The sequence below is a fragment of the Salvelinus alpinus genome, chromosome 15 (assembly GCF_045679555.1).
Source record: "Salvelinus alpinus chromosome 15, SLU_Salpinus.1, whole genome shotgun sequence".
Lineage (NCBI taxonomy): Eukaryota > Metazoa > Chordata > Actinopteri > Salmoniformes > Salmonidae > Salvelinus > Salvelinus alpinus.
In genome coordinates, this window is record NC_092100.1 from 56,570,256 (window position 1) to 56,592,325 (window position 22,070).

At 43.1% G+C, this 22,070-nt stretch overlaps 1 protein-coding gene across 1 annotated transcript in view; it reads left to right on the forward strand.

The window, feature by feature from the left end:
- Positions 1-8,334, forward strand: part of LOC139539359 (filamin-C-like) — a 73,539-nt gene extending 65,205 nt beyond the window's left edge. The window contains exons 34-42 of the mRNA XM_071342167.1: positions 1,279-1,536; positions 1,886-2,158; positions 2,387-2,524; positions 3,504-3,619; positions 4,046-4,178; positions 4,442-4,618; positions 6,565-6,783; positions 7,287-7,499; positions 7,599-8,334. Coding sequence (XP_071198268.1) covers positions 1,279-1,536; positions 1,886-2,158; positions 2,387-2,524; positions 3,504-3,619; positions 4,046-4,178; positions 4,442-4,618; positions 6,565-6,783; positions 7,287-7,499; positions 7,599-7,786 — 1,715 coding nt within the window. The 3' untranslated portion in view covers positions 7,787-8,334. The remainder of the gene's footprint in view (positions 1-1,278; positions 1,537-1,885; positions 2,159-2,386; positions 2,525-3,503; positions 3,620-4,045; positions 4,179-4,441; positions 4,619-6,564; positions 6,784-7,286; positions 7,500-7,598) is intronic.
- The last annotated feature ends 13,736 nt before the right edge of the window (positions 8,335-22,070 follow it).

The window sequence follows — 22,070 nt, forward strand, 5'->3', positions numbered from 1 at the left end:
TCTTGTTTCTCATGCCCTGAGAGTCCTTTCGGTGACTTTTGGCAAACTCCAAGTGGGCTGTCGTGTGCCTTTTACTGAGGAGAGGCTTCCGTCTGGCCACTCTACCATAAAGGCCTGATTGGTGGAGTGCTGCAGAGATGGCTGTCCTTCTGGAAGCTTCTCCTATCTCCACAGAGTGACCATTGGGCTCTTTGTCACCTCCCTGACCAAGGCCCTTCTCCCCCGATTGCTCAGTTTGGCCTGGCGGCCAGCTCTAGAGTCTTGGTGGTTCCAAACTTCTTCCATTTAAAAATGATGGAGGCCACTGTGTTCTTGGAGACCTTCAATGCTGCAGACATTTTTTGGTACCCTTCCCTAGATCTGTGCCTCGACACAATAATATCTCGGAGCTCTACGGACAATTCCTTCAACCTCATGGCTTGGTTTTTGATTTTACATGCACTGTCAACTGTGGGACCTTACCAAATCATTTCATGTCCAATCAATTGAATTTACCACAAGTGGCCTCCAATCAAGTTGTAGAAACATCTCAGGGATGATCAATGGAAACAGGATCCACCTGAGCTCAGTTTCGAGTCTCATAGCAAAGGGTCTGAATACTTATGTAAATAATATTTATTTTATTTTCATACATTTGCCAAAAATTCTAAAAATCAATTTTCGTTTTGTCATTATAGGGTATTGTGTGTAGATTGATGAAGATTCTTTTTTAATCAATTTTAGAATAAGGCTGTAACGTAGCAAAATGTGGAAAAAGACAAGGGGTCGGAATACTTTCCCAATGCACTGTATTGTACATAGCTAATTCAATAACGTCATACCCCTGAACATCGACTTGCTTCTGGTACTCCCTGTATATAACCATGTTATTTTTTACTCATCATTGTTATTCAGTATTCTCTGTGTATTTATTCCTCTTGTCACTATTAAAAAAAAAAAACGTTACATTTTTTTCTTTAAATCTGCATTGTTGAAAAAGTACCAGTAAATAAGCATTGTTTACGAAGCATGTGACAAACACATTTAGATTTTTAATTTAATTTTAAACATGGTCACAATGTGGTCAAGTATTACTCACATGGTGCTGAAGTGTGTTAATATCATCTATAGAATGAACACAACGGTGGTCGTTACCCCTATCACTCGACTCTCAATCAACTTTCATACAGCTTTTGCTCGCTGGCTTAAAAGCTAAGCTAGCTAGCGCAAGTCTTCAAGTACAGCTTGCATCTAAGACTAACCAAACACTAACCATCCCCGCTTTCTCTCCACCAATAGGAAACTGGTTCCAGATGGTGTCAGCCCAGGAGAGGATGACGCGCACATTCACACGCAGCAGCCACACGTACACACGCACGGAGCGCACGGAGATCAGCAAGATGCAGGGGGGCGAGACGAAGAGGGAGGTGAGGGTCGAAGAGAGCACACAGGCGGGAGGAACAGGAGGAGCCAGTCCATTCAGAGATGTTTTTGGAGAGTTCCTGGGCAGAGAGAGTCTGGCTAGCTTCGCTGGGATACCCGCTACAGTCACACCAGGTGAGAATGAATGAAGAAAAAATACAAATTCTACTAACACTCAACACTTGTACTTGTTTTATTTTTACTGATTTTACAGATAGAGACAATATTGAACAAGGTTTTACTTGCAATGATCATAATCGATCTGTGGTTTGTTTTAACTACACTCGTAAAAGAAAACTGATAACAAAAGGTTTCTTCAGCTGTCCCCAGATGAGAACTCTTTCGGGTTCTACATGGATCCCAAAAGTGTTGCATCTGGAACCAAAAAGGGTTATTCAAAGAGTTCTCCTATGGGGACAGCCGAAGAACCCTTTTTCTCCCAGCCAGTCTGACACCCCCTATCCTTCGCTCCTCCCTCCCCCAGGTGAAACCGCTACCAAGGGTAGTATGATGGCCCAGGTTACCAGCCCTGGGGGTAAAACGGAACAAGCAGAGATCATAGATGGAGGGGACAGCACCTACAGTGTCCGCTTCGTGCCCCAGGAGATGGGGGCCCACACGGTCAATGTGAAGTACAGCGGGCAGCACGTCCCAGGTAGTCCCTTACAGTTTACAGTGGGACCCCTGGGAGAAGGAGGGTCCCACAAGGTTCGGGCCGGAGGCACTGGGCTGGAGAGAGGAGTGGCAGGAGCACCAAGTAAGTAGTCTGACCTGACCCTCTCTGTTTCTGAAAAAAAAACACAACTGTTGTTTTTGTCCTTTCCTTTACACTAACTAGCACTGATTTTGCATACATCACATATATTTCTGAAGAATGTTTCACTTTCAATACGTGAATTTTTTTTGCCTATTTTAGTTGAACCAGGTTTCTACCCGTCTCTCTCTCTCTCTCTCTCTCCCTCCCTCCCTCCCTCCCTCCCCGTAGCTGAGTTTAGTATCTGGACGCGGGAGGCCGGTGCAGGCGGTCTGTCCATCGCTGTAGAGGGGCCCAGTAAGGCTGAGATCTCCTTTGAAGACAGGAAGGATGGATCCTGTGGGGTGGTCTACATCGTACAGGATCCAGGTGAGATAGGATAAAAACATCCAGCTCCAAGGACCAACAATTGAACAAGTATTTGGACAGTGACACTTTTTTTTGGGGGGGGGGGGCTCTGTACACCATCACTTTCAAATTATACTATGAGAATGAGGTTAAAGTGCAGACTGTCAGCTTTAATTTGAGGGCATTTTAATCCATATCGGGGGAACTGTTTAGAAATTACAGCATTTTTGTTGATAGTCCCCACATTTTTGGGAACCTAAAGTATTTGGACAAATTCACTTATACGGTATGTGTATTCAGGATTATCTGTAATCATGGTAGCATCCACATTAATGTAGAAGTGTTCCGAAACATATTCTATTCTTATTTGCAATTAAAATGACTCCAAAATGACACAATACATTATTTACCATTTATTTCTATTGGGAACAAAATAATCTGAATTGCAACCAAAACAAACTGCCAATCCATCCAACAAATGTGTAGAGTCACAAGCTTGATGGAGTCATTGCGTGCTAGGAATTTGTGACTAAATACTAAGCTTTTGACTTTGCATATAAGTAAACTTGTCCAAATTATTTTGGTTCCCTAAAATGGGGGGAACGTACAAAAAGTGCTGTAATTTCTAAATGGTTCACCCACATTGTATCATTTAAAAACCAAAGAAGATACATAGCACTAAGAAGCTACATAGCAGTAGGCTAGGCAGTAGTTGGTCTAAGAAGCTACATAGCAGTTGTCATCAGTTAGAGGGATGAGGACACAGTAAGAAACAAACACACTGACTACAAGGTGTTAGTCTTTCCCACAGTTTATCAAAGAAACAGATAAGTTCTCATATTCAGCAGAGACAATGACAGCTATTGATCTGATCATACTAAACTGAGATCTTTTTTTTGTCATTTACGCCATGTTTTTCTCCTTTCCTACTACTACATTTCAATCATCTGATCACTGTTATTTTGGCCTCTAACTCCCTGGTTCCGCTGTGTGTCCGCAGGGGACTATGAAGTGTCAATCAAGTTCAACAACGAGCACATCCCCGAAAGCCCCTTTGTTGTTCCCATAGCAACGCTGTCTGATGAGGCATGCCGACTCACTGTCACTAGCTTGCAGGTAGGAACACACACACACAATCACATAATTACGTATTGTGTTAGAACACTCCTCACAAGACCATAATTTAGCATAACAATAGTCACTTGTTGGTCGGGCTTTGTTTGTCCTTGGAAGTGTAACTGGAGGCGTGGGCTGTAGCAGTAACCAAGGCTATTTCAATGTGTTGTTGTTTAATGGTAAGTGAGAGGGATGTGGGGTCTTACTCATGGCTATCAGTACTGCTCGTCACCCCCCACTAAGAAACACATGAACACCTCCCTCTTACACACACTCATCCCGGGAATCTCTCTACCTATCTCCTTATTGTTGTTTCATATACAAGATGAGTCACAGTCACACACATTCTACACACACAAGACAAGCTTACAGAGCTTTACCAGGTCCTGACCCTGTTTTTCCTTCCTCCTCCCCTCCTCCACTCAGGAGAAGGACCTAAAGGTGAACCAGGAAGTGTCGTTCGCTGTACAGTGTAACGGGGCAAGGGGCGTGGTCGATGCTAAGGTCCATACCCCCTCCGGCTCAGCAGAGGAGTGCTACATCACAGAGCTGGACAGTGGTAAGATACAAGGATCGGTTTGGTATTAGACCTCACAGTTATATGGTTCCTCACTCTGGAAGTAGTCCATGGGCCTGGAGAGACTGTAATTCGAGGTTCGGATTTCTGTACACACTATTCCTAACTTCAGCTAACTACAGCCACCGCTAACCAAAATTAAATGGGAGAGATGGGGACAAATGTCTTACTTAATGTTGAACAAAACATGAACTTTATACCATTACCATTATATTTATTTATATCTAATCACTTCTATTCCCCAGATAAGAACGCCATCCGCTTCATTCCCCGTGAGAATGGCGTGCACTCCATCGACGTCAAGTTCAATGGCAGCCACATCCCTGGAAGTCCGTTCAACGTGAGGGTGGGGGAGGCCGGACAGGCTGGAGACCCAGGCAAGGTGACAGTGTATGGGCCTGGACTGGATGGAGGATCCACAGGTACATACACTACTCTATATCTTCTTCTTATCTTCTTACTCCCGCTGTACACAGACCCTCTTACAATCAACAATACCGGACAAGGACATGGGGGGAACAGAGGGTTAAATACACAACATGTAATTGATGGGATTGAAACCAGGTGTGAGCGAAGACAAGACAATGAAAGGTGGATCGGCGATGGCTAGAAGACCGGTGACGTTGACCACCGAACGTCGCCCGAACAAGGAGAGGGACCGACTTCGAAGGAAGTCATGACACTGAGCCTGCCGTGGCTGTGACACTGTCCTCTGAAGCCTCTCTCCCTGGGTCTTTCCCTTTCACCACCCTCATTGACTCAGTCTGTCTCCTAGAAAAGAAATAAGGTGTTTGTCATACTCCTAACTACCGGTACACAAAACTACACAATTAATCACAACAGCAATATCATTACCTTAAACAAATCTTAGTTCAGTCACCAGTTTAAGTTGAGAGTGATGGTATCCATGGCATTTTGCAATTATGTCCCTATTTTACAAGTCTAAAAATAAGAGAACCTTTCATAATGTTGCCAAACAAAGACCCAACAAACTGTCCCTGCCTATCTCTCCCCAACTCTGCTGTCAGTGCGCCATCTGTTGCCTGCTCTGCCTAATGACATCATTATGAAACATTTCCATTAGCATTTCACTTCTTTCTTCTGAACATTTTATCAACTAGTCTTTGAGATACTAGGCTACTAAGGTTCCTACTTTGCGTTTTGGTGTACTGAAAAATGCTCTGCCATTTTTCCTACCTGACTGGCTGGCTACGCACACACACACACACACACACACACACACACACACACACACACACACACACACACACACACACACACACACACACACACACACACACACACACACACACACACACACACACACACACACACACACACACACACACACACACACACACACACACACACACACACACTGTGCAGGCTATTTACAGTAGCAGTAGGCGATGGGCTTCTTTCATCTATTATCTTCTATCATTCTAAAATGGGCTTCAATCATTGCATATTATTAATATTATTGAAATTACATACATCGTGTCCCCCCTGGGATTTCCGCCTATGGCCTTAATTGACTCAAGAGATTTCCTTGTCTCGGTTAGCTCGGCAGGCACCCACCCCACGTCGGGCTCCCGCGCCTCAGCCGGCTCGTCGGGCTCCCACGCCTCAGCCGGCTCATCCGGCCCGTCAGTCCCACCAGGTGGCCCCCTAGGGGGGGGTTACTATCACGTCTGCTCCCGCTCACCCTCTTGCGCCAGGCTGCCCATCATTATGCACACCTGTCACCATCATTACGCGCATTGGCGCATCAGTGGAGTCACCTGGACTCCTTCAAATCTCATTTGGAGAAAATATCCTTTCCATTTTACTTAGCTTTGTTCAATTATATTCTTCATACTATAAAATAATGCCATGGAATTCTAAGTAAATCTTGTCTTCTAAATGAACTAGCCCACAGCCATTTGACATAGCCAGATCAGGACCTAACATAAGGACAACTCAGAGTATGCTATTCTGTTCTTCTGAAATAGACTACATTTTCTTCATATCATGCTTCTTTAGACCTGTCTAAAAAATAAATCATGGATTTATTTTGAAGGATGTAGGCTATATTACATCGATTTACTAGTTTACTACGATTTACTAGTTTATTTACTTACTTTTCTAAATGTATCTGTTCCAAAGGTCTGCATCAGTGTCTTGTAGGCTGTGTGTGGAAGCCAGGAGATGCTAAATGTGTTTATGTTAATTAACGGTCAATTACCGTTAGAACGACAGTTATTTGCTTGACAATCACTGGCTGACACATTTGTGACCGCCACAGCCCTAGTTGTGATGCTGTCTTAAAATGATGTATTATATGAATGCTAGGTCTCCTCACCATGTAGTCTTTTCTCTCTCCCTTTAGGTGTAGCTTCAGAGTTTGTAGTGAACACCTGTAACGCGGGGTCAGGTGCCCTGTCCGTGACCATCGACGGTCCCTCTAAGGTGAAGATGGACTGTTCCGATTGCCTTGATGGCTACAAGGTCATCTACACACCCATGGCCCCCGGCAACTATCTCATCGCCATCAAATATGGAGGACCCAACCATATAGTGGGCAGCCCATTCAAAGCCAAAGTCACAGGTGTGTGTTCGGCGTGTGTGCAGCGTGACTGCCAGATCTTGATGAAAAGGAGATGAGACAATGAGACACTCTGAAAAGTTCAAAGTTCCTAGAAATTCTATAATGAATACGTAGTATATAAATAACAAATTACATAAATGGTACATAAGTAAAAAAATTCTCTCATCGGGATTGTAAATTGAATAGTCACTGACTTCAGTGCTGAAGACTGAGTGCATCCTCTGAAGCACCGGCAAAATGCAGAAAATAAGGCTAGTATGTTGTTGTGAAGTTACAAAGAATCCCTCCGAGTATGAGAAATCTATGCTGTGTGAATATGTTGAGATGGGGAAAATAGTAGCCTTACAGGTTAACAGTGTTGTTCGAAGTAGCCTCCCACACTCTCATAAGAAACCCCCATTCATGGTGCTCTTGTCTGTTCTGAGAAGGGGAGGTGTTAGATTATGTAATGTCTGGTTTGAGCCGTGACTGCAGCTCTTTTGTAACATGTCTCCCTCCCTCAGGTACCCGTCGGTCTGGTGGTCACAGCCTTCACGAGACGTCCTCGGTCCTGGTAGAGACGATCACTAAGACGTCCAAGGTAGCAGGAGCGTACAGTACCTCGTCCTCCTCAAAACTGACCTCTGACGCCAGCAAGGTGATGTGTCGAGGCGGCGGGCTCACCAAGGCTCTGGTCGGACAGAAGAATATATTCAATGTGGACTGCAGCAAAGCAGGTGAGAAGAACAGACTCGAGGAAGAGATCCACACACCAATATGTAACACACACATACACACACTCCTCTAGTACCATTCCTAACCCTCCCCTCTTCCAGGTACTAACATGTTGCTGGTGGGATTGCACGGTCCCAGGACGCCCAGTGAAGAGGTGTACGTTAAACACATGGGCAACCGCCTGTACAACGTCACCTACACTGTCAACGACAAGGACAACTACACCGTTATTGTCAAGTGGGGGAATGACAGTGTCCCTGGCAGCCCCTTCAAAGTAGCTGTGCCCTGAAAGAACTCTGTTCTCCAACCCTTAATCTCACCCCTGACCCCCATTTCGCCCCCACCCTGCTCCGCTACTCCGCTACACTCTTCACTGGACGACTGTAGAACGAACCTCCTCTCCCAATGTGCACAAAAAAATGCAAGGAAGTTTCTCTCCCTCTCTCCTTAAAGGAAAAAATAAGATTTCAACCTTTATTTAAAAATGATTAACTCTAACTGTTACTGTTTAGAGAAAGGTTGTTGGTGACTAGTGTGGTGTCATAGAGTTGGAAAGAGGGCACTCCTATATTTTGCCATTAATCGCTTCTGTAACTGCATGGGCAGTGCGCCGTCTATCGATCTCTATGTGTACTGTAGACGTGTTCTAGGTCATGTTGGTATTTTGATTGGTCCCAAGACCCTGTTTGACCAATAGAAAGGGATTGTTGTGTAGCAAAGGATGGCTTAATGTGTGAATGTTATAAACAGAAGATAATTTGCTATTAAACAGTATTAAATCTCATATGGTTTTGTATGCTTAAAAAAACATGTCTTTTTTTTATATTAACCTATATGTTTTGGTAAACTTTGCAGATATAATAAGATATAATAAAGATTTAACTGCTGCCTTGACAAAACACAAGTGGGTTTATTTAGTGATTTTGACTGAATGTGAGTGTCATTATGAACACGCCTTGGGGCTTTTCTAGGATTTTAAGACATTTTGGGCTTAGCCCAGAGCCAGTAGGGGGATCAGGGGGCATCCTCCCCTGGCAAAAGAAGGGATTTCAACAGTTAAATGCATGAATTTTGATGCACTTTGAGATGAACATTGAGAGTGTAGAACATTGAGAGATTAGATATTTTTCAGGTAATTTGCACCTTCCCACCTGCCACAGCAGACACTGCCAGTACTCAATTAACCTCTCTAGGGTATGTGGGACGGTAGCGTCTCACCTCGTCAACAGCCAGTGAAACTGCAGGGCGCCAAATTCAAAACAACAGAAATCCCATAATTTAAATTCCTCAAACATACAAGTATTTTACACCATTTTAAAGATGCAGTCGTTGTAAATCCAGCCACAGTGTCCAATTTCAAAAAGGTTTTATGACGAAAGCACACTAAACGATTATGTTAGGTCAGAGCCAAGTCACAAAAAAAACACAGCCATTTTCCAGCCAAAGAGAGGAGTAACAAAAAGCAGAAATAGAGATAAAATGAATCACTAATCTTTGATTATCTTCATCAGATGACACTCATAGGACTTCATGTTACACAATACATGTATGTTTTGTTCGGTAAAGTTCATATTTATATCCAAAAATCTGAGTTTAGGCGGGACGCTACTGTCTCACTTGGCCAAAAGCCAGAGAAAATGCAGAGCGCCAAATTCAAATAAATTACTATAAAAATCAAACTTTCATTAAATCACACATGAAAGATACCAAATTAAAGCTACACTGGTTGTATAACGGCTGTCTTCGGGTGAAAGAGAGGAGGACCAAGATGCAGCGTGAATATAATCCATATTTAATGGGAAAATACTTAAACACCGAACAAAAACAACAAACCGACAAAAAGGAACGAAGACGCTACAGTCCTGAACATGGGAACACAGAACAGATGAACACACGAACAGGAACAATCACCCACAAACAAACAGTGAAAACAGGCAACCTTAATATGGTTCCCAATCAGAGACAATGACAAACACCTGCCTCTGATTGAGAACCATATTAGGCCAAACAACAAACCCAACATAGAAACACAAAACATAGAATGCCCACCCAGCTCACGTCCTGACCAACTAAACAAAGACTAAACAAAGGAAATAAGGTCAGGAACGTGACAGGTTGTGAATCCAGCCAACATGTCAGACTTCAAATAGGCTTTTCGGCGAAAGCAAACGATGCTATTATCTGAGGATAGTACCATAGTAAACAAAGAGAGAGAAGCATATTTCAACCCTGCAGGCGCGACTCAAAACGCAGAAATAAAAATATAATTGATGCCTTACCTTTGACGAGCTTCTGTTGTTGGCACTCCAATATGTCATAAACATAAACATCACAAATGGTCCTTTTGTTCGATTAATTCCATCGATATACAGTGGGGAGAACAAGTATTTGATACACTGCCGATTTTGCAGGTGTTCCTACTTACAAAGCATGTAGAGGTCTGTAATTTTTATCATCGGTACACTTCAACTGTGAGAGACGGAATCTAAAACAAAAATCCAGAAAATCACATTGTATGATTTTTAAGTAATTAATTTGCATTTTATTGCATGACATCAGTATTTGATCACCTACCAACCAGTAAGAATTCCGGCTCTCACAGACCTGTTAGTTTTTCTTTAAGAAGCCCTCCTGTTCTCCACTCATTACCTGTATTAACTGCACCTGTTTGAACTTGTTACCTGTATAAAAGACACCTGTCCACACACTCAATCAAACAGACTCCAACCTCTCCACAATGGCCAAGACCAGAGAGCTGTGTAAGGACATCAGGGGTACAATTGTAGACCTGCACAAGGCTGGGATGGGCTACAGGACAATAGGCAAGCAGCTTGGTGAGAAGGCAACAACTGTTGGCGCAATTATTAGAAAATGGAAGAAGTTCAAGATGACGGTCAATCACCCTCGGTCTGGGGCTCCATGCAAGATCTCACCTCGTGGGGCATCAATGATCATGAGGAAGGTGAGGGATCAGCCTAGAACTACATGGCAGGACCTGGTCAATGACCTGAAGAGAGCTGGGACCACAGTCTCAAAGAAAACCATTAGTAACACACTACGCCGCCATGGATTAAAATCCTGCAGCGCACGCAAGGTCCCCCTGCTCAAGCCAGCGCATGTCTAGGCCCGTCTGAAGTTTGCCAATGACCATCTGGATGATCCAGAGGAGGAATGGGAGAAGGTCATGTGGTCTGATGAGACAAAAATAGAGCTTTTTGGTCTAAACTCCACTCGCTGTGTTTGGAGGAAGAAGAAGGATGAGTACAACCCCAAGAACACCATCCCAACCGTGAAGCATGGAGGTGGAAACATCATTCTTTGGGGATGCTTTTCTGCAAAGGGGACAGGACGACTGCACCGTATTGAGGGGATGATGGATGGGGCCATGTATCGCGAGATCTTGGCCAACAACCTCCTTCCCTCAGTAAGAGCATTGAAGATGGGTCGTGGCTGGGTCTTCCAGCATGACACCGACCCGAAACACACAGCCAGGGCAACTAAGGAGTGGCTCCGTAAGAAGCATCTCAAGGTCCTGGAGTGGCCTAGCCAGTCTCCAGACCTGAACCCAATAGAAAATCTTTGGAGGGAGCTGAAAGTCCGTATTGCCCAGCGACAGCCCCGAAACCTGAAGGATCTGGAGAAGGTCTGTATGGAGGAGTGGGCCAAAATCCCTGCTGCAGTGTGTGCAAACCTGGTCAAGAACTACAGGAAACGTGTGATCTCTGTAATTGTAAACAAAGGTTTCTGTACCAAATATTAAGTTCTGCTTTTCTGATGTATCAAATACTTATGTCATGCAATAAAATACAAATGAATTACTTAAAAATCATACAATGTGATTTTCTGGATTTTTGTTTTAGATTCTGTCTCTCACAGTTGAAGTGTACCTATGATAAAAAATTACAGACCTCTACATGCTTTGTAAGTAGGAAAACCTGCAAAATCGGCAGTGTATCAAATACTTGTTCTCCCCACTGTATATCCGAAATGTCCATGTATTTGGCGCGTTTCCAGAAAACACCGGTTCCAACTTGTGCAACGTGACTACAAAATACCTCAAAGGTTACCTGTAAACTTTGCCAAAACATTTCAAACTACTTTTGTAATACAACTTTAGGTATTTTTTAATGTAAATAATCGATAAAATTGAAGACGGGATGATCTGTGTTCAATACAGGATTAAAACAAACTGTAGCTAGCTTTCTGGTCACGCGCCTCTATCTAACAGGACACTTCAAGTGACCCTCGTTCAAGATGGCCGTACTTCTTCATTACACAAAGGAAAAAACCTCAACCAATTTCTAAAGACTGTTGACATCCAGTGGAATCGGTAGGAACTGCAAGAAGGTCCCTTAGAAATCTGGATTCCCAATTAAATCTCATTGAAAAGAGAGTGACCTCAAAAAAAATAATTCTGAATGGTTTGTCCTCGGGCTTTCGCCTGCTAAAAAGTTCTGTTATACTCACAGACATGATTCAAACAGTTTTAGAAACGTCAGAGTGTTTTCCATCCAAATCTACTAATAATATGCATATCTTATCTTCTGGGGATGAGTAGCTGGCAGTTTAATTTGGGCATGCTTTTCATCCAAAATTCCGAATGCTATCCTAGATGCTATCCTATCCTAGAGAAGTTAAAGTAACTACCGTGGGTCTCTCTACTCTGGAGCACATACATCTAGAGTGTATTGTCAAAAACCTCTCCAACATAGACTCTGACCTGTCCAATGAGCCAAACTGATTAAAGAATCACACAGTGTACACACACACACACACACACACACACACACACACACACACACACACACACACACACACACACACACACACACACACACACACACACACACACACACACACACACACACACACACACACACACACACACACACACACACACTGCAGTAATTAGAATCCATAGAGCAGCTTTAAGTGTTACAGTCTACTATGTATTCACCCCTCCTCTGCCTCTCTCCATCGCTTTTTCCATGTCATCTGTTGCTATCTCTATTGTCTGCCTTCTTCTGTTGCTGTCTCTTGTCTACCCTCCTCTCTTGTCCTTTCCTGGTTGTAAAAAGTGTCAATGTAAACAATTGTTTTAATAGTAATTTCACAGGTTTTTTCACCTCACCTGCAAAAAATATTTTACTTTTCACTGTCTGTAATTCACCTGTGATGATTTGGTCAAATCAAATCAAAGTTTATTGGTCGCATACAGTTTGTAGATGTTATCGCAGGTGCAGTAAAGTGCTTTTCTGTTTCCAACAGTGCAGTAATAATACCTAGCAATCACATACTGTAAAAGGAAAAAGAAAGAAATTAAGAAAAATCAGAACGAGCAATGTCAGAGTCCAAAATACATATACAGTGCCTTCGGAAATTATTCAGACACCTTGACATTTTCCACATTATGTTAGGTTACAGCCTTATTCTAAAATGTATTAAGTCGTTTTTTCCCTCATCAATCTACACACAATAACCCATAATGACAAAGCAAAAACAGGATTTTAGAAATAAAAACATAAAAACTGAAATATCACATTTACATAAGTATTCAGACCTTTTACTCAGGACATTGTTGAAGCACCTTTGGCAACGATTACAGCCTCGAGTCTTCTTGGGTATGACGCTACAAGCTTGGGTATGGATGGAGTCAAGGCTGCTTGTCCCTTCTCCCAGCTCCTGAGAGTGATCCTGATTGCCTTGGCAGCAGCAGAGATACATTGAACTCCTTTTACAAAAAACACCCATGAATGTTTCATCAGGAGAAATGGGCCCTGGTTATTAATACAGTCCTTAGAGGGGAGAGGAGTCAAGGGAGAGAGGGGGTTGCTAAGTGTACATTGCTAAGGAGATGGAAAGATTGTCATACACACAGGTACACACACACACACACAGTATGGATCATGTGCACTGTGGAATTGTGTAATAATGACATGCCCCCCATGGTTATTCCCTTAGGTGCGTCCCAAATGGCACCTTATTACCTACACAGTGCACAGCTTTTGACCAGATCAAAAGTAGTGCACTATATAGGCAATAGGGTGCCATGTAGGTTGCAACCTTACTGTTGTTCTCTACACCTGCAGTTATTAGCTTCATTCACCTGAAGTAGCAAAACCATTTCTCATCATGGCCTTTCTGTTGTCAAGTGCTACTGGGCTGAGCTGCTGACTGTCAAAGGGTCATGTGTACAGATGCAGGATCCTAATTTGACCTGTATTGTCGCAGAAAAATAATCCTGCAGCAACAGGATTTGAACGTTTAGTCCGCAAAGTTGCTTGATCGGTGGTTATGTTATTAGCTGGTCGAAATGAGACTACATTCAAATTGGAATACTGTTAATATAACTGTGAGTTAGTGCGGTTTTTCAGTGAATTTCTGTAAATCACAAAGCTCATCTGCATTTCCTGCGACACAGGAATCTCTCAGCAACAAAAGGTTGTTCAAATTAAGATCTTACATCTGTACAATGACCACTGCTGAGCAGCTAGTACACACACACCACCAGCTATAGTCTAATCGTCTAGTCTTGTTTGGCATGCATTCTGAGTCCGAGGTACATCTCTACGGGGACCTTCCATCCAGTGCTTATTTGAGCCGGGTGCTGCCGGAACAGGATCTGGCACCTCTCAAGATTTGCCTTTCTTTGTTTCCGACACTTATTTGACAAGATCCGGTATCCCTCGTGGCATGATTTATTAATTATTTCACTGTTCGCACTGTAGACATTCTAATAAAAGCGATCCGCATTAAATCAAGTTGCCTCCTCGTTATTTCTCCCGCCCCCCAGAAAGACCATCATGTAAAAGTGCGGTGATCCTTCTATGTAATCATCCTATCCTGCTACACAGATTCCAGACCTGCTCTCTTATTTGTACATAGACGTTATGGGGAGGGCCAGTGGGGTAAGAAACTAATCTTGACACAGGTCTTGGTAGTGGTGGTCAGCTAGTGAAGAGGTCCCTACGTAATCACGTCACATAGCCTAGTCGTCTCCCTACTGAAGTCAGACTCAGTGGGAGAGGGAGATGGGGAGTTGGGGGGGAGGGGGTAAGTGCATCCATCGACGAAGTGCTCGGAGCAGGTGCAATTTGCAGATGAAGAACAAGCCCACGTATAACCCTTGGCTTGTCATGCAGAATTCAAAGTTGGGCTGTACAACATGCAAAAAGGTATGGGATCTTCAGTCTAGACACAACAGGAGGGATTTAAACTAGCAAACGAATGGGTGGAATTTACAGTAAATGAACATCCTATGCATCAGATGAAAAAACAAAAAAACAAAGAGCCCCCCCAAAAAGTTTTTTGTACATGCCTGAATCAAGGTCAAATGCACCTTGATTCAGGCATGTACAAAAAACTTTTGGGGGGGGCTCTTTGTTTTTTTGTGGCAGCAAGAATTGAAGACAAGGCTAAAGAGGACACCCAGGTTAACACTCCAAATTGATTTTTGTTTTGACACTACAGCCATAGTTTTACGAACATTCTTAGGAGGCTAAACATCACAGCCACATGCTGTAGACTCTCAGGAGTTAAATGGACTTGACATGGGGAAAGTGATTGTGGGAGGTTTTGAAAACTAAGGTAGGCCTTTTTTTCCTTTACCTTCACAGCACAGAACACATTTGTAATCTGAATATGTGCTTTATACACTGCTCAAAAAAATAAAGGGAACACTTAAACAACACACTGTAACTCCAAGTCAATCACACTTCTGTGAAATCAAACTGTCCACTTAGGAAGCAACACTGATTGACAATAAATTTCACATGCTGTTGTGCAAATGGAATAGACAAAAGGTGGAAATTATAGGCAATTAGCAAGACACCCCCAATAAAGGAATGGTTCTGCAGGTGGTGACCACAGACCACTTCTCAGTTCCTATGCTTCCTGGCTGATGTTTTGGTCACTTTTGAATGCTGGCGGTGCTTTCACTCTAGTGGTAGCATGAGACGGAGTCTACAACCCACACAAGTGGCTCAGGTAGTGCAGCTCATCCAGGATGGCACATCAATGCGAGCTGTGGCAAGAAGGTTTGCTGTGTCTGTCAGCGTAGTGTCCAGAGCATGGAGGCGCTACCAGGAGACAGGCCAGTACATCAGGAGACGTGGAGGAGGCCGTAGGAGGGCAACAACCCAGCAGCAGGACCGCTACCTCCGCCTTTGTGCAAGGAGGTGCACTGCCAGAGCCCTGCAAAATGACCTCCAGCAGGCCACAAATGTGCATGTGTCTGCTCAAACGGTCAGAAACAGACTCCATGAGGGTGGTATGAGGGCCCGACGTCCACAGGTGGGGGTTGTGCTTACAGCCCAACACCGTGCAGGACGTTTGGCATTTGCCAGAGAACACCAAGATTGGCAAATTCGCCACTGGCGCCCTGTGCTCTTCACAGATGAAAGCAGGTTCACACTGAGCACATGAGCACATGTGACAGACGTGACAGAGTCTGGAGACGCCGTGGAGAACGTTCTGCTGCCTGCAACATTCTCCAGCATGACCGGTTTGGCGGTGGGTCAGTCATGGTGCGGGGTGGCATTTCTTTGTGGCGCCGCACAGCCCTCCATGTGCTCGCCAGCGGCCCAACGCTCTAACCACTAGGCTACCTGCCATCCCAAAGAAGAATAGCCACTGAATATCCATCGTCTACTGGTTAACGTCTTGCTTGATGAGTATATTTTCCCCCGTACTGAAACTGTTTGTGAAATATTCAAAGTGAAATTCTGATATTCTAAATTCTGATGTTCTCCATCGATGTATAGCTTGACTGTAAGTGCGTACCTGACTTACTGATAGGAACATTGATGTAGCATCAATTTCACAACAATTTCTCAGAATTAATTTTTACCTCAACTGACGTTCATTGAAGTTATAAAAAGTAGATGTTAGCTACCAGGTAGAAATAAAGTTGTATAGTATAAATAAGTTATTACAAATAGGAAAGCACTGCCACTACTAGAATCCATGTAGATGTGTCAATCTAAACCTGGAGAGAAATCACTGTCCTATCTTCCTACGTATGAAGATCTAGACATTAACTATTAATGAGGAAGTTCAGCATTTTAGAACATGCTCACATGCTCCTATCACTTCCATTGATTGTGGTGGCTAAAGTTAGCTGAAGTTTGTAGTGGCTGTTTAATGAAAACCAAACCATGGATTACAATTGCCCATAGACTACAAGGGTGATGAACCATTTTACATCAGCTGTAAAATCCTGAAATTCCCCTTTTAAGGTCGGTTGCATTTGAATACTTGTCAAAAGAGGCCAATGGGTTAAGAAACAGAAGCCATAATGTCCTTTTTTTAAACATTCTTTAAAAGCAAGACCTAGGTAGACTTACTGTGTTAAAATAGTACAAGCTGTACATTGTTGGTAAATATATTTCTCAGTGGTATCTTCATAAAACACCCTTATACCATAACTCCTCTGATTTCTAGGTTTAGTTAAGACAGTTGTAACACATAATATAGTAGTTCTGTTCATAACTGGTGGAGTTTTGCATTTTGCATGCTCCCATTGAATGTGTCTAAGACTCATGAGGTTTGTGAGTGACAACATGAGAGACTGATGGGGGAGATAAATAAATATAAAATGGTACATGATGTGAAGATGTAAATTGAAGAGGACACTGCGAATTTAATTGATCCTATTATGGACAAAATATATAGATTGATAAGGAGAAGGTGAAAAATTCACAAATTGAATTGTGTGTTTTGGTGCAGCGGATAGAATAAATAAATAGTTATATTAAAACACTCGATAAGACCAAGCTAAGTCTCTTAATTTATTTCTTACAGCTGATGTTTATAATAATGGTGGTGGTACTGGTTTCATTGCAGTTTAGAGAGTTCACAAGTTATCTAATGCTTATGTGTTCATTCTAGACAACAAGTGAAACGCAAACTCTCTCTCTCGTTGTATTGGTTTCATAACTTTAGCCCTTGATGCCCGGCTGTGAAGTTCTTGACATAGGCTGTTTTCCAAATGGCATCCTATTCCCTATATAGTGCAGTATTTTTGACCAGGGCCCATAGGGTACCATTTGAGACACAGCGCAGCCATAGATGGACCCCAGGCTGTGAAACTTGGCCCAGTGAGTAAGACTCTGTACAGGGTAATAATGAGGTCTCCTAGCCTGTCTATCCAGGGGGGCTGGAGGGCGTGTGAGGGCCTGACAGACCCACTGGTTGGTCCAGGGTGGAGGGCCTACAGAGACAGACCAGGAGTCTTTGATTAACACAGGCAGACACACACACGTGATTAAGAGACAGGGGATGAAGTAAGGCTCTGTCACGCCTGCCTGTAGCTCAACTGATCCGTGTAACAACACTAGAGAGACTGAACCATAGCAGTAGAAAGCCTGTTTATTTTGGTCCACATTTTGGTCTAGGTCCCACAGCACAGCAGGTAACACCTCAGTGTTCATTAACTGCTGAAAATGTGTGACAGCTGTTAACCCACCTGAGAGGCAGCCAGCCAGCCTGGTACCCAAACAAGGACACACTTTATATTACCTGAGAGCCTGGTACCCCTCTTGATTTGACACACACTGAGGGGCACAGCCAAAACTAATGAGGCATAAACACTTTATTGATCTGGCAAAGGGTGAGGATTTTTTGATGTGTAAGGAAGCCAACAATGCTAAGAGTACTATAAGATCTTTAGGTACATATTGTTGTGTAACCCTCTCACCAAAGATTCAGATTGGCATGAGCATAGTGGTGAAAAGGCCATCTCAGTAAATTGACTTGTATGATATTGACTCACTAGGGGAAAATGCAAAACGCTAGCGATATTACTAGTAAATATTTCAAGCTTAGACTACTGTTTCTAGAATGTTCTCCCGTGTAATAAGAATGAATGATCAGTTACACAACATACAGAAATAAAAATATATAACCCCTAGGTACTCTTAAACTCAGTATTGCAACTTAACATTGGCGTGCGTTGGACCTCAATGATGATAGAATGAGCACGCACCCCTGAGGGGACCACGTGTTGAGGATCAGCATGGCAGATGTGTTGTTGCCTACCCTTACCACCTGGGTGCGGCCCATCAGGAAGTCCAGGATCCAGTTGCGGAGATGTTTAGTCCCAGGGTCATTCTCATATAGGTGTTCCTTTTGTCCAGGTGGGAAAGGACAGTGTGGAGTGAAATTGAGATTGCGTCATCTGTCGACCTGTTGGGGCGGTAAGCGAATTGGAGTGGGTCTAGGGTTTCCGGGATGATGGTGAGCCATGAGCAGCATTTCAAAGCACTTCATGGGTACAGACTTGAGTGCTATGGGGCGGTATTTTGGAAGGTTACCTTTGCGTTCTTACTCACATCAGCTACGGAGAGTGTGATCACACAGTCGTCCGGAACAGCTGGTGCTCTCAAGCTTTCTTCAGTGTTGCTTGCTTTGAAGCAAGCATAAAAAGCATTTAGCCAGCCCGTCTGGTAGGCTTGCGTTACGCAGCTGGGATTCCCTTTGTGCAGTGGTTCCTCCTTTAAAAGTGTGTCATACTGCGGCACACCTTGCGTGCTGCCGCAGCATTCTGTGGCACGTCATTTAATTGTCAGCCATTTGTTCTGTTACTGCAAGTTATTGCTAGTTTGACCACCAGAGGGCATCTTTGAGAAGCATTTGATAGTATTCCGTATTGGCATTACCAGATGATTTAAAACCTTTTTTGTAATAACATAGTATATAGGATTGATTTAAGAAATTTGGCTTAATATTATGGTGTTTCTATTCAGAGAAAAATGAAAAACAAAACACTCAGGGTTTAAATTAGGATGGAATGGAAATATGGCGCTGTACAACGTGACGGGAGTAGGCTACAGGATTGGAGGATTCTAAATAGTTTGCCTTCATTAGACAACTTTGTTCCAATATTTATGTAAATCAGTAACATTTATTCCCATAGTAATTCGTTATGGATCCATAACTAAATCAACATCTGCATTTTGAAAGAATATTTTTTAGCATTATTAACCAAATGTGTATATTTGTTCATTAGGCTACTGTGCAGTCTACAATACATACTGTAGTTAACATGGGAAAGTGCCTAATTCTTTACAAAAGGGAGAGCAGGCCATGTCTGTACTACAGAATGCAGGGCACACGGGAGATTGGTGTTATTTCAAAGTTGTGATGTCTTCACTATTATTTTACAATGTAGAAAATAGTACAAATAAAAATCCTGGAATGAGTAGATGATTCCAAACTTTTGACTGGTACTTGCTAAATTAATTTGAATAATATTATGGTGTTTCTATTCCATGAAAAACAAAACCCATTCTGTTAGGATGGAATGGAAAATATGGCGATGTACAACATGACGGTTGGGAGTAGGCTATCAGGTTGGAGGATTCTAAATTGTTTGCAATATTTATGTCATCCAGAAAATATACTTCCCTGTTGATATCACATACATTATCCTACATTTCACACATATAGTCCAATTACTGATCTTTAGCATTTGGTGGTCTATATTAACTTCCTACGAGAATAGGCTTTAGGTGAGGCAGATGAACCTGTAGCCATATTACTTCCACATCATCTGACGTGAGATCCTCTCTCAACCTAACAAGAATATGACTCTGGACATACGGTGCACTTGGAAAGTATTCAGAACTCGTGACTTTTTCCACATTTTGTTATGTTACAGACAATTAATTAAATTGTTTTCCCCCATCATCAATCTGCACACAATACCACATAATGACAAAGCAAACACAGGTTTAATTTATTTTTTGCAAATGTATTAAAAATAAAAAATAAAATATGACATTTACATATCACCTTTGGAAGTGATTACAGCATCGAGTCTTCTTGGGTATGACGCTACAAGCTTGGCACACCTGTATTTTGGGAGTTTCTCCCATTCTTTTCTGCAGATCCCCTCAAGCTCTGTCAGGTTGGATAGGGAGTGTCGCTACACAGCTATTTTCAGGTCTCTCCAGAGATGTTTGGTCGGGTTCAAGTCCGGGCTCTGGCTGGGCCACTAAAGGACATTGAGACTTGTCCCAAAGCCACTTCTCCGTTGTCTTGGCTGTTTGTTTATAGCTGTTGTTCTGTTGGAAGGTGAACCGTCGCCCCAGTCTGAGGTCCAGAGCGCTCTGGAGCAGGTTTTCATCAAGGTTCTCTCTGTACTTTGATCCGTTCATCTTTCCCTCGATCCTGACTAGTCTCCCAATCCCTGTCGCTGAAAACATCCCCCCAGCATGATGCTGCCACCACCATGCTTCACTATAGGGATGGTGCCAGGTTTCCTCCAGACGTGACACTTTGCATTCAGGCCAAAGGGTTTCATCTTGGTTTCAGACTAGAGAATCTTGTTTCTCATGGTCTGAGAGTCCTTTAGGTGCCTTTTGGCAAACTGCAAGTGGGCTGTCATATGGCATTTACTGAAGAGTGGCTTCCATCTGGCCACTACCATAAACGCCTGATTGGTTGAGTGCTGCAGAGATGGTTGTCCTTCTGGAAGGTTCTCCCATCTCCACAGAGGAACTCTAGAGCTCTGTCAGAGTGACCATAGGGTTCTTGGTCACCCTGACCAAGGCACTTCTCCCCAGATTGTTTTTAACCTTTACTTAACTTTATTTAAAACTAATTGTCAATGACGGCCTAGGAACAGTGGGTTAACTGCCTTGTTCAGGGGCAGAACAACAGATTTTTACCTTGTCAGCTCGGGGATTTGATCTTGCAACCTTTCAGTTACTAGTCCAATGCTCTAACCACTAGGCTACCTGCTGCGGAGTTGAGCTTACCATCTGTCCAGTGGATTGGAGCAGGTCAGTACCGCCCGACTCATCGACCCCTTGGCTGTAGGAGGCATTCAGAACTAAAATTCTCACCGACCCCTGGGCTGAATCAAAGTACTTAGAAAGCACATCTTGTTTTTCTGGCATCTGAAATAGCTGGATAATCTCTTCCCTATGCTGGTTGATGATACATTTGGAACAGACAAATAATTAATGTTAATTTATTAGTTACACCTTATTTTCCTCCTCTTGCATAGACATCATCTCACACCTAGCGCATTTGAGCCCAGACAAAGACACAAATACCACTGGTGTTTTGACTCTAGCACTGTTAGCGTTATCTTGCTCTGTTTTTTTTTGCAGGAATCCGGGACACAAACTTGCAGACCAAGCCGAAAAAGCCAGCTACGTCGAGGAATCCTTAGCTATTAGAACTTCCAATAGTTAAAGATGTTGTTGTTATGATTAAAAACTATTTCAGAAAAACTATTTCAGAAAAACAACAGACCGAGTGTAGACAGTACACTGATCTGTTGCGCGCTCATTCCCATTTTGATAGCACTGAGGAGGCGGTCTTGGCTGATGACTGACGTGGAATTGCAGGGTTGGGACTACTTTGTGTGGCTTGAGGTCTTGCTGAGACTAACTGAAGTGGAATTGTATGGGGACTACTTTATATGGCCTGAGGATGAGGAGGAAGCTATTCTCTCCTCTCCCCCTTGATTGGGCCGGGCCAGGATGTACCCAGACCACTGTGATACTTCTAGGTTCCTATTTCTGTTTCCAGTGGAGTGATGGAGGAGACAAAGGAGAGAGGAT